The 12,657-nt window shown below is 42.5% G+C and overlaps 1 protein-coding gene across 2 annotated transcripts in view; it reads right to left on the bottom strand.

The window, feature by feature from the left end:
* ano7 (anoctamin 7) overlaps positions 1 to 12,657 on the bottom strand; it is a 58,677-nt gene that overhangs the window by 31,594 nt on the left and 14,426 nt on the right. For both annotated transcript variants that reach the window (XR_013195911.1, XM_077207730.1), the window contains exons 5-8: positions 5,188 to 5,295; positions 4,962 to 5,098; positions 3,578 to 3,635; positions 3,018 to 3,128 (exon numbers count right to left, since the gene is read on the bottom strand). Coding sequence is in view for 1 of the 2 variants with exons in the window: in XM_077207730.1 (XP_077063845.1) it covers positions 3,018 to 3,128; positions 3,578 to 3,635; positions 4,962 to 5,098; positions 5,188 to 5,295 (414 nt within the window). In the remaining variant the exon portion in view is untranslated. The remainder of the gene's footprint in view (positions 1 to 3,017; positions 3,129 to 3,577; positions 3,636 to 4,961; positions 5,099 to 5,187; positions 5,296 to 12,657) is intronic.

The raw sequence follows: 12,657 nt of genomic DNA, 5'->3' as shown, positions 1-12,657 counted from the left end.
ACGATTTAAATATGCATTATAGCATTTGTGAACTTTCTGCCATTCGTAGGAAGGCATATTCAAGCTATAGTTTTGCTGATTTACCCAGAAACTTGTACGTGCATGTATGAGATGTTAATAAAAACTTATGGGACAACATATGATTTATTACTGTCTGCTTGCATACAATGTTTAATACGATGCCTTAAAATTCTCCACCATATATGTAAGGAACTCAGCTTTTTGGAAATATTAATAATCAATAATATCTTGTTATTATAAATTATAAATATTTGGGTCAGTTAATTGGATTAACTTGATGTGGCTGAATTAATATTACAATCAATTAATCAGTTCTTCCAACGAACTCTTTTGATTATTAATTTATTCTAATAAAGGGTATTTTCCATGGCCACCGAAGAATAATTATTTCTTCGCCTGTACAGTACTTTGAGCCAGTAGCAAAAACCGTGATCATAAAGTGACTTGTATTGCAAACATAACAGAACCAAATACATATTATGTACAAGTTTTATTAACTAAATATAGATATTTATATGAATATAAATAAACTAAACAACATACACACATGAATACATAAATAGGTTAGTGATAGGATGAAATTGGAAACCGGAAGAGGGTCTATGAGAAGAACCATCAGAATTTCATTTTCACATTTCATTGAATTGAATACTTGCATTTGTAATGGAAACAATTCTTGAAGTTGTTGAAAATTGAAGTCGTTGATGGTTCCGGCAGTGTCAAGTGGAAGTTGGTTGAGCGTTCTCTTTCTCCAGGAACGCATGACTGGTTTGGTGAAGGCCTGGGACTCTGTTGAGGCCACGCCGAGCACCCAGGAGAAGTGAGGAAGTCGGAAGGATGGGTGATTGGAGTCGTTGTTGGTTGGAGTCTTTGTTCCTAAACTCTTGAGATTGTCCTTGGTTCTTTGTGAGAGAGTCATCTCTCTCCTGCCTGAGCCCATATCTGGTTGGAATCGAGGCCTGCTGGGCCCTGGGGCCCCCGTGGAGGGGGAAGGGGGTTCCCCAGTAACACCAGAACAGTGTTCCGGCTGGATGAAAGAACTAAGAGAGGGAGGTCACATGTGGACTGTCTCTAATAAGGCCTGGAGAAGATCCTCCCCTAAGGGTTGAACTCGACCAATCAGAAAGGGGACATGTCTGAGAGGGAAAGTGGCTCTTAGTTGATTTACGGATCTTTGTCCCATAATATGATTATACCTTCATTAATGCTAAAATAGCTATAACACATCCACACTGCATTCTAGAAGAAGGTGATGTACATCAAAGTGTGAGTCATTAAATGAGGATTATTTAGGTAGGAGGCATTATACAGGTGAGGTTACATTGATCGTTAGTTGGTTGTATACCAGGATACATACCATAATATATACCTAATAGTACACGAGACAGTAATCCATTTACACTGTTTCTTTCACAGTTTTATGCATGTTCATTTATAGATCAGTTAGTCTATGATTAACGCAGCAAAGTCTGTTTTAAAGAGGGTTTCTGTTTCATAGTCTCCCTCTTGAGTATGTGGCCACATTCCTCGGAGGTCGTAAAATCTCCTTATCGTGCCCTGTAACATGACACTGTTTCTTTCACTTGTGTTTGTTCATTTGGGCTGTGTGAGGAGTTTCATAAACCTTTGTATATAATGAATAAATAGTATGTGTCTGATTGGTCCATACCCTACAAAGGTATGGCAAGCTGATAAAGCGCCACATAAACCCTGAGAGTGGTGCGGCATGTGCCTCATAATAATTTCTATAATTTCAAACTCTAGAACTTCCAGGAGCAGAAGTTGGGTTACTAGGAGAGAAGTAGAGGGGACATTGCACTGTTTGTTGGCAGGTGAAGAGGTCCACCTCTGCTTCGTGAAATTTTGACCAAATTTGTTTCACTACCTCGGGTTGGAGTTTCCATTCCCCTGTCTGTATTTTCTGCGAGCGCAGACTGCCCCTGGTGATTTATGTAAAACACTGCTGTTGTGTTGTCCACCCGCACTAGGACATGGCAGCCTCTCAGCTGCTGGAGGAAGTATTTCAGGGCCAGAAATGTAGCCATAAACAAAACCGCTGCCCCCTAAAACACAAGAGGTGGCGGGGATGATACAGAGGTTTCGTGGGGGTATCGGGAAGAGGCAGGTAGATTTAAGCGCCCTGTCCCGAGCCGAGCCGCCAAACAGGCCGGAAGTTGAAATTGGGGCATCAAGCAGGAACATTTGACACAGGAAGTATAAGGTTTCCCCCATGAACCAGTTAACCCATCATGGAGGTCTTCAAAGTAGGGGAAGGACCTAGTTGTTGTCGTCCCTCCCCCTGGCCACCAGACAGAAACCTGTCTTCCAGTTTAGAACGTTTGGGGGCCTCTTGTTCGCGTGGCCAGTCTAGCTGTAATCAGGCCACGACACGAGTTACCACCTCGAGTAGTTCCTCAACCGGTTTATCATCACGTGAGGAACGCTCTGAGGTTGGTAGCTCGAAATCCAAACCGGATCCAAGAGATTCGTCATTCTTTGCACGAGCCGAAGAGGCGCCGGGGCACTCTTTCTTTCTTTTTTTCTTTTTCTCTCACTTGTGAGACAGAGTGAAGATGAAAAGAAAAAGGTTTTCTATCAGAATCTTGAGAAGCACACACACACCACAGTATTGTCTGAAGACAAAATACCTGCAGATGCTCCTGTGGCACATCTAATTGTAGTCTCTGATGTGCTCGCATTCCAATGACGTCACTGTCTGAGGCTATAAAAGTTTAAAGTCAATTCCATTGCACACATATACAGTATTCACAGCTGGTCACGCACAAAAACGTTCCCCCATAGTGCTTAAATCAAGCGCAGCATTGAATGTAGCTTTTGAAAGGGAAAATGCCTTTGACATAACTAAAGTCAAATTTGAATTGATGTCGACTTTACATATCACTGCATGCATATTTAAACAAAATGAGAAACATGCAGATAAGGAATGTGTTTGTTAAGGCAATGCTCAGATATACTGTAGGATACTCTTACAGTACCTCATGTAAAGGAAAAGCAGCAGTGAGAACATTCTCACTGACCAGCCTGCCGACTCCAACCTCCCCTCTCTTCAACGCCCCAAATGGAGTCCTGGCTAATATCTCATATAGCTTCAGAACAAAGAAAGAGAAATTACAGAAAACTAGTAGATCAGTTATTGTATGAGAAACATGATGGTAAGTAAAAGTGCATTACGTTTTTTTTATTTTATTTTTTTACATTTTCTACATGTAAGAAAATGTACTAACCCATACTGTACTTTTAATATAATGTCAGTGCTTTTAGATTCTATATATGGGTGGTATTCCCTCATGGTGGCGTCCATTTTAAATTCAAATAATCAGATTTAATAATCTAATTTGTGAAATAAATAAATCATGGGATACAATTTTCTCTCCAGTTAGGGTGTTTCAACAATGACTTTGGAAACTGAAAATGTTTCACACACTGCAATGCACTGCAATAGATGTCAGTGCCCGAGATGTGTCACATTAGACAAACAAACAAACAAAATCCTTAGTGCACTTTCCATTTTCAAGAACAAGCTCTCAAAACTCACTATCTGGTGCCTCTGTGTGGTCTTGAAAAAAGTGTCCTTGTTTTCATGTCCAAGAAACCTAAAAGCAGCATTAAAGATTAGTGTAAGATAAAGTAAACACACACTTTTCCAAACAGTGTGAATACATGCAAAAGCTTGATTTGAATTCAGGATATTCAGTTCACAAGTGATATTTACACGAGACATCACGTCTCAAGTGTAAGCTCTTCTCTGAGACTGTTCTCTTCTTGGTGAACAAGTAAACTTTTGAAGAAAAAAAACTTGTGATGATAATAAGGCTTCAACTAAGGCACAGTTGTAAAAAATTAAATCACTCAGTAAATACTGTAATACTGCAAATACTATTGTATCAATCTTTATTTAGATAATCCTATTTAAAAAATGTATTTATTATATTATATTATATTATATTATATTATATTATATTATATTATATTATATTATATTATATAAGAAAAAGTTGATTGTAAGTGTGTGAGTAAATATATGGGTCAGACAGTCCATTTGACACAGCAAGAACTTTGCATACGTGTGTATTGGGAGTGTGTGATGTGTTTGTATTTAAGGAGGTGCTGACTCTATGCAAACACTAAAGTGTATGTTACATGACAGGCTCAGATCCTCTTTGCACACAGGGTTTGAACACCTGTTTACAGTTCAGTATTTTTTAACTCACTTCCTTCCATCACAAACCACCAACTTGTTAAATGGGGTGAGGTGCATATTTTGTAGACCTGTCAACAGCTTTGTTTCCATCCATTTACTTTTATGAAAATGCTGGGATGTTACTTAAATATTCACTAAATTGAAACTGCAAGATGCACATAGAATCTCATTACTGTGTTATGTAGGGAAAAAAGTCACAGGCTTCCCTGGTTCCAGCAACTTTTTTTTCATCGTACTACTGAAACTTTGCAACCATTTCACAGAAAGTGAAATTATTATCCATGTTTTTGAGGAGGGGGACTCTATTACAGACTATTGTCATTCTCTTATGGACTTCATCTCCCATAGTCCATTGCCCAGTTTCATCTTCCATGATTGTTTTCAGCTGTGTCACCTTTACCTCATTAGCTCTGCCTAAAGCCTGGTCAGTCACTTTTTGATAAGTCTTGTATGATGGTTACACTGCAATTCTGAGTCATTGTATCATGTTTCTCCTGTCTCCTGGTTTTTCAGTAAACAAACACTTAACGTAAGTAAAAGTAACGCAAAAGTAATGTAATGCATTGCTTTCCATAAAAAGTAACTAAGTAATGTAATTAGTTGCTTTTTTAGGGAGTAACACTACTTAGTAACTTTCCTCAACGCTGCTGACGAACCTGTCCAGAAGAACCCCAAAGAGTAATATTTTGTCCCTTTTTGGATCAGTATGGATCGGTACCTCTCTAGTTTATTGCTGCGGAACTGGCAGGTATAGTAGTCCGGTGGAAGGTTGGGCACATCTTGTGCCATTATGTTTGGGATGTGCAGTTTTTCTAGGATGTTCTCAGACCAGTTTGATATTGGAATTGTCACAACCTGAAATCACCCAAAAGAGAAGATTATTTAAGATATATTGAGTCATAGTATAATTTACTTTGTGATTAAAAAGATCAGGTATGCTTTACCTGTAATGGCACTCGAAGGCTGATCTCCTCAGCATAATAACACAGAACATTCCAGGGTGCGTTCAGAAGGACATAAGTAGTCTTTGTTTTTCCCTGCATGACCTCTTTCTGAGACACATTCACAGTAGGAGAAATACATTACTTTAGAAAGTGTACTTTTCTAATGTGTTTATATTCAGTTCAACATGTAGGAAATATATCAGTGTTTTTGATCCATATGATATACATTAATGGTGTCCAATGTTGTTCCAAGAGTGCTGAATCTCAGCTTTGCTTATATGCATTGCAAAAACCCACATATCACAATCATGGATTCTCCACATCACATTTATATTATGAGAAAACAATAACACATTATTTTACAGTAACTATAAAATATGCATAATTGACTGCAAATAACCCTAAACCAAACCCTAACCCATTATCTGTCTGACAAAATAGTGATCTGACGTGGGTTGAGCACAGGATGTATCTGGATGGGTGTCCAAGAGCTTAAGTAGGATAATGGTTTTGTGACTTATAAAAATAGCGTAGACGTAAGTGGTTATGCCCATTAACTGAGGTATGTGACCAGTAGGGGATGGTGACAAGATTTTCAGTTTGAAGGGAAGCATAGAGGAAAAGTGATTCGTCTGAAAAAAGGATACTCTTTGTAGGAATGCAATGCCGGGCTAGGATTGTCGAAATGTGATCCTTTGGCTTGTGGATTGATTAATTGGTTTGAAAAATTTGGACAAAAAAGTGTTCCTGAGCCTAAACTAGAAGTTGGGAACTGGTAACTGTGTGATGGTAGGGGCTAGTTAGTTGAAAAAAGGAGATTCTTTTGGGAATGCAATGATGGGCTAGTATTTTCAAATCATGACCTTTCGGTGTTTTTGGTTTTAACACATTCAAAAATATTGTATTCCTGGGCAGGGATTTCAGAAGAACTGGGCAAAGACATAAGGGAGGGGCATTGGACACGAGATAGGGAAGGGGGACAAGAGAGGGGTTAGGAGTGATTGCTTCCTTTGAGGTTGAACTTTGGTAAGTGCGATGTTGGTTAAGAGATGCAATTACTCTTAGGGGGGGGGGGGGGGGGGGGGGGGGCTGGGCAGAAGCATAATACTTAGCATCTGCCAGTATTAGCTGTCATGAATGCAGGATCCACTCGGGTGACTCAGGATACCTAGCGGCGTTAACAAAGTAATTTCATGGGTAGGGAGGTAGGCATCCTTACCCCCTGCGTCCACTTTGACAGCACGCAGGGAAGGTGGCCTGGGGCTTACAGGCCTTAATCATGATTGTAGCTCGTGGGTGTAATGGATAGGTGGCTGTAATTAAGTGCATGACGAAGGAGATACTCAGACAAACTTTTAATCTAAGATTCAACACATCAAAGAGGAGAAACTCTAGGAGAATGTACAACCACACACATACATAATAAACAATGCAAGACCAGGAACTAACTGAAATAGAGGGCTTAAATAAACAGAGTGAACAAAAGAAAAAACTATCTAGACACGCCTGAACTGAGCAACCTAATCAATCAGGAGGATGGGCGCCCTGGAGGCTGGCAAGGGGTGGCTTAGGCAGGAGAGGAGGCCTCCAGGGCGGAACCAGCAATACAGGGAGCCAGGGAGGTGCCGGTAATGCAGGGAGCCTGAGAGGCGCCAGTAACTCAGGGAACCTGGGAGGGGCCAGCTTCACTGGGAGCCAGAAAGGTGCTGGTAGTGCAGGGGCGAGCGTCTCGGGATCAGCCTCCGTGGGCATATCTGGGAGAGCGGACGGTTAACCCCCTATTTAGATAAACCAAATTTTTTTGGGAGGGGCTACTGCTGTGTGTGCAGCCCAAACACACACAATAGCCGTAGCCATGATGGCCAGCACTGCACTCTTTGGGCTTAGCTCTGGGACTGGAGCGGACTCAGGGTCTGGAATGGACTCTGTGGTTGGAGTGGAATCTGGAGCAGACTCAGGTTCTGCAGCGGACTCTGGGGCTGGAGCGGACTCTGGGGCTGGAGCGGACTCTGGGGCTGGAGCGGACTCTGGGGCTGGAGCGGACTCTGGGGCTGGATTGGACTAGGGACTGGATTGGACTCAGGGTCTGGAGTGGAATATGGAGCAGACTCAGGGGCTGGAGCAAACTCAGGGGCTGGAGTGGAATGTGGAGCGGACTAAGGGTCTGGAGTGGACTCAGGGGCTGGAGTGGAATATGGAGTGGACTCAGGGGCTGGAGCAAACTCAGGGGCTGGAGTGGAATATGGAGCGGACACAGGGGCTGGAGCCGACACAGGAGTGGACGCAGGGGCTGGAGCCGACACAGGAGTGGACTCAGGGGCTGGAGCAGAAACAGGGGCTGACTCATGGGCTGGCTATGCAGTGGGTCATCTCTTCTTCCTCAGCCTCCTCCTCTGGGCTGAGGTTAAAGTGAGTTAAAGTGAATCTGGAAGTGAGTCTAGAGTACACTACTGATGATGCGTCTCAAAAACGTATCTCTCAAACTGAATTTCTTTAAACTCCTTAAAATTTAAAAGTACTTGAAACTGAACCAAATTCTAAACATACCTTTTACAGGGGATTGATCTAACCCTAAGAACATGTACATGTAGTTAATCAATATTACTCAGTTCTTGAATATATAGTTACACTGTAACAAGGACACCTGAAAATAAAGGATAACTACACTTTTTTCAAGTTTAAGTGCTTTTTGGGGCAATTAAATTTTACATTTAAAGTTAATATATTTTAAATGTACTAAATTGATATTTCATCTTTTGAGATGTGTAACTACAAATATATTTAATACATGGCATACAAGTTTCAATAGAAATTACATTAAAGCATATTTTAGTTTACCACAAATGCTTGTCCGTACATTCAGCAGTACACTTTTACCATATTTCATATTTCAAAGACATACAAATAGAAATCATTATGAAATGACAAAATATATACATAAGTCTTACTAAAAAATGTATTCAACGAATTGCATTTAATATAGTTCAGTTTATTGTAAATAACACGCAGTTCAGTGTCCAAAAAACACTACATTTATTTTGTGCTAAAGTGTATTATTTCTTTTTTAAAGTAGTATTTTTTTAAGGTATATATATATATATATATATATATATATATATATATATATATAAAACCTCGAGCAACACAAATTTAGAGGTTGTATAGTATTTACAGTCATTACGTTCCTGTGTATATTGCGTGAATGACGGGTGGTTGGGCAGATATTGTGTTTTGCGGTAGGTGGTATGCCATACGGAACCGTTGCAACTGAAACTGCATATTAACGCACCAGTGGGGCTCGACAGCCTTAGTCAAACGGGTTGGCGCGTATGGTTGGGTTGCGGAGAGATTGTGAGATTGTGGTTAGGTCTCAGCAGCAAGAGGGAAGTAGACGTCAGTAAGCTGGGCTGAGTTGAGTGGGGGACGGAGGGGGGTGACTCTGGGACGCCAGAGTCACTGTCGAGCCCTCTTGAGGTGTCGTGGGCTAGTCGACGAAACACTGAGGACGGAAGGTGCCCACTTGAAGACCCTAGAGATGTTCCCTACTCCGCTCAATCCAGAGGGTTGTTATGGGGGGACCGCACTGTGGTTGCAGCCATGTGTGTGCTGACGCGCAAATACACTATTAACACCAGACAGAAGGAGATTCACGTCACCAGATGGAAAGAAGCGTAAATGGATGGAGAAGCATAGGTTACTGTAAAGCTACGTCTTAGTTGGTGCTTATCTTGGCGAAAGCCGAGTACAAATCAGCATGAAGTTTTTAACATCTACTCTCGTGTAATGGAAATCATGAAGATCTGGATACGTCCAGTGACTGCGGTGAATAGTGCTGCTGGCAACAAGGGAAAGACCTTGTGACAGCCTGGAGAGACAGCTGACAGGAGGAAAGAGACCCCAATGGGGCTGGTAAGGGTTAGCTATCCTTGTCGGCAGTATCCAGCTCTGTGTTTACAGGATGCTGGAGACACCCGCCCAAGGCTTCTGAAAAATTAAAGAGGAAAATACCCCTAGAGTCTGCGAGAGCAGGGGCGGAAGATGACTCAATGGTGGACAACATGGTTAACGACTTTGGAATGGAAACGGATATGAGTATGGAGAGTACTTCACAAAAGACTAGTTCAGGTTCAGCAGTTAGCAAAGCCATTGAACTCCAAGCTTGTGTCTGTGGCTGGAGCAAGGCGACAACGGTCAGGGGTTTGAAGATTCATCAAGGGAAAATGAAATGCTTGAGGGAGAAGGGACAAGGGCCTCGGATTGATCAGTACTTCTTACGGAGTCAGTCAAGTCAGTCGAATGAAATCCAGCGACAGGAAACAAACCACAGTTCGCAGGATATCAGCACCCCTGTCATAGAGGAGATGAGGGTTTGCACAGTTAGTGATGAACACATTGATTCTTGTGAACCCGGTCAGACTAACCAGCATAAGAGAGAAAAGAACCTCAACGGGCATAGGCCTGGAGTTAGATGGCCAAGAGCTAGTGAGAAAACTGCATGGGACACGGTAAACACAGATCTATGCTTTGCATTGGAAAGATTAACTGGTACAGTTGAAAAGAAGCTGGATAAATTTGGGGACATCATTTACGCATATGGAAGTGAGAGGTTTGGTGTGGAAAAAAGGAAAAAGTACAAACTACTCCTGGATTGTCTAGACGGCAGCAGAAAATTGAAGGGTTAGTTAGAGAAAGGAGACAGCTGAGGAAGCAATGGAAAAGAGCGGAACAAAGTCAGAAGGAGGGACTCAATCTCTTACAAAGGGCCATAAAAGATAAGCTTGCAACATTACGCAGAGCTGAGCACCTACGGAAACGCTACAAAAAGAAGGAACGTGCGAGGGCTAATTTCTATAAAGATCCATTCAAATTCATAAAGAAGTTATTCACCAGTGAGAAGAATGGCACTTTAAAAGCATCTAGGGTTGAGCTAGAGAGATATTTGGAGGAAATGCATACAGATGCAAAAAGGCATGAGCCTATGTCAATTCCGTCAGACATCCCACCTGTCAATCCACCAGAATACCAAATGGTGGTCTGTGCACCTAAGTGGAAAGAGATAGAGCAGGTTGTGAGAAAGGCAAGGGCTTCATAATCTCCAGGGCCTAATGGAGTTCCGTACAGAGTGTACAAGAGTGCTTCAGGAGTTCTAAGGATTCTGTGGAAATTGATAAAAGTGGCTTGGGAAAAGCAGGTTGTACCTAGATCATGGCACCGAGCAGGGGGAGTCTTTATACCCAAAGAAAAAGATGCTACAAGCATCAGTCAGTTTCGCCCTATTTCACTATTAAACGTCGAAGGCAAAATTTTCTTCAGCATTATTGCTCAGAGATTGTCAACCTACCTATTAAAGAATGGCTTCATTGACACTTCAGTTCAAAAAGCGGGCATTCCAGGATTCTCAGGATGCTTAGAACATATCAGTGTTATCTGGCAACGAATACAATCAGCTAAAAAGGAGAGGAAGGAGCTCCACGTGACATTCCTGGATTTGGCTAATGCATATGGTTCAGTGCCACATGAGCTTCTTTGGGCATCATTTGATTTTTTCAGGGTACCGATGTCGATAACAAATTTAGTGAAAGCCTATTTTGGAGATTTGCAATTTAGTTTCTCAACTCCAGAATTCAGCACTACATGGCAATGCTTAGAGGTTGGAATAATGGCAGGATGCACCATTTCTCCACTGGCTTTTACCATGGCAATGGAAGTAATCATTAGGGCATCAAAATGGGTAGTAGGAGGAGAGCGCTTGGCTTCTGGGATGCGACTACCACCAATCAGAGCATACATGGATGACATGACAACCATGACTACAACGGTAGCCTGCACTAATCGGTTATTGGGGAAGTTAACAGATAATATTGAATGGGCACGAATGCAATTTAAGCCCTCTAAATCAAGGAGCATCTCAATAGTTAAAGGCAAGGTAGTAGATAAAATATTCTTCATTAATGGTGAGGCAATACCAACAGTTTCTCAGAAGCCAGTGAAGAGTCTAGGGAGATGGTACGATGGGGATCTAAAGGACACAGTTCGAGTGGGAGAAGTTAGACGACAAGCAGTGGAAGGGTTGAAGAGCATAAACAGCTGTGCTCTACCAGGCAAACTAAAACTCTGGTGCTTTCAGTTTGGTCTACTGCCAAGGTTGCTGTGGCCACTGACTGTGTACGAGGTTTCTTTGACAACAGTGGATAAGCTGGAAGCGTTAATAAGTTCATACATCAGGAAATGGTTGGGAGTTCCACGCTGCCTCAGCAGAGTGGGACTTTATAGTAAAGGAGTATTGAAGCTGCCAGTCTCTGCTTTAACCGAGGAGTTTAAGTGTGCCAAGGTCAGGCTGGAAATGACTTTAGCAGAGTCACGCGACAAATGTGTAAGGGAGGCAGCCCCTGTGGTAAAAACTGGTAGAAAGTGGTCAGCAAAGAAATCTGTAGTAGAGGCAAAGGCTGACCTTCAAATTGGGGATATCGTGGGACAGGTACAGCATGGAAGAGGGGGTTTTGGGCTCAGTTTAGCTCCTCCTAAATGGCACAAGGCAGGCCCAGCTCAAAGGAGGAAGCTGGTAGTCAACGAGGTGCGAAAGCAGGAGGAGAGGATGAGATGTATAAAGGCCATTTCCCAGGCCAAGCAGGGAGAGTGGATGAGATGGGAGAGTGTGGAACAACGAAAAATGGGCTGACAAGACCTTTGGTCATTGGAAGAGAGTAGGATCAGTTTCCTTATTAGGTCAACATATGATGTTCTCCCATCACCGCAGAACCTAAACCTCTGGGTAGGAGAGGATCCCTTTTGTCCTTTGTGTTCATCACCTGCCACATTAAGGCACATTTTGACAGGATGTAAGGTGGCTCCTAGCCAAGGTAGGTTTACTTGGCGCCATGACCAAGTATTGCGATGTTTGGCTTTAGCATTGGAAGGCAAGCGTAGTATGACCAATAAGTTGCCGCCTGTTCTAGCAAAACATTACACGCAGAAGACAATATTCCTCCGCCCAGGCGAGCAACCACCAAGAAAAGGTGCTAACACCAATTCTCGCCCAGGACAACTGGAAGCTGCTAGGGACTGGAAGATGCTGGCTGATCTTGATCAACGGCTTATTTTTCCACCTGAGATTGCCACCACTAACCTACGACCAGATATTGTTTTGTGGTCTGGATCAGCACGCATTGTTCAACTGATAGAGTTAACAGTGCCATGGGAGGATGCGGTAGATGAGGCATATGAGAGGAAGAAATTGCGGTATGCTCATCTGGCCACTGAAGCAGAACAGCGAGGATGGAGAGTCCAGGTTTATCCAGTGGAAGTGGGTTGTCGAGGTTTTGTGGCACACTCTACAACCCGGTTCCTCAGAGACGTCGGATTCAGTGGTCAAGAGTTGCGTCGCACACTAAAGAACTTATCTGAAGCAGCAGAAAGGAGCAGCAACTGGCTGTGGTTGAGACGGAAAGATTCTAGCTGGCTGAGTACAGG

Source organism: Siphateles boraxobius, unplaced genomic scaffold (assembly GCF_051911475.1).
Source record: "Siphateles boraxobius isolate OS27281-9 unplaced genomic scaffold, OSU_SipBor_1 6, whole genome shotgun sequence".
NCBI classification, from domain to species: domain Eukaryota; kingdom Metazoa; phylum Chordata; class Actinopteri; order Cypriniformes; family Leuciscidae; genus Siphateles; species Siphateles boraxobius.
The sequence above is the reverse complement of the archived record's forward strand: the minus strand, read 5'-3'. Positions and strand labels throughout refer to the sequence as shown.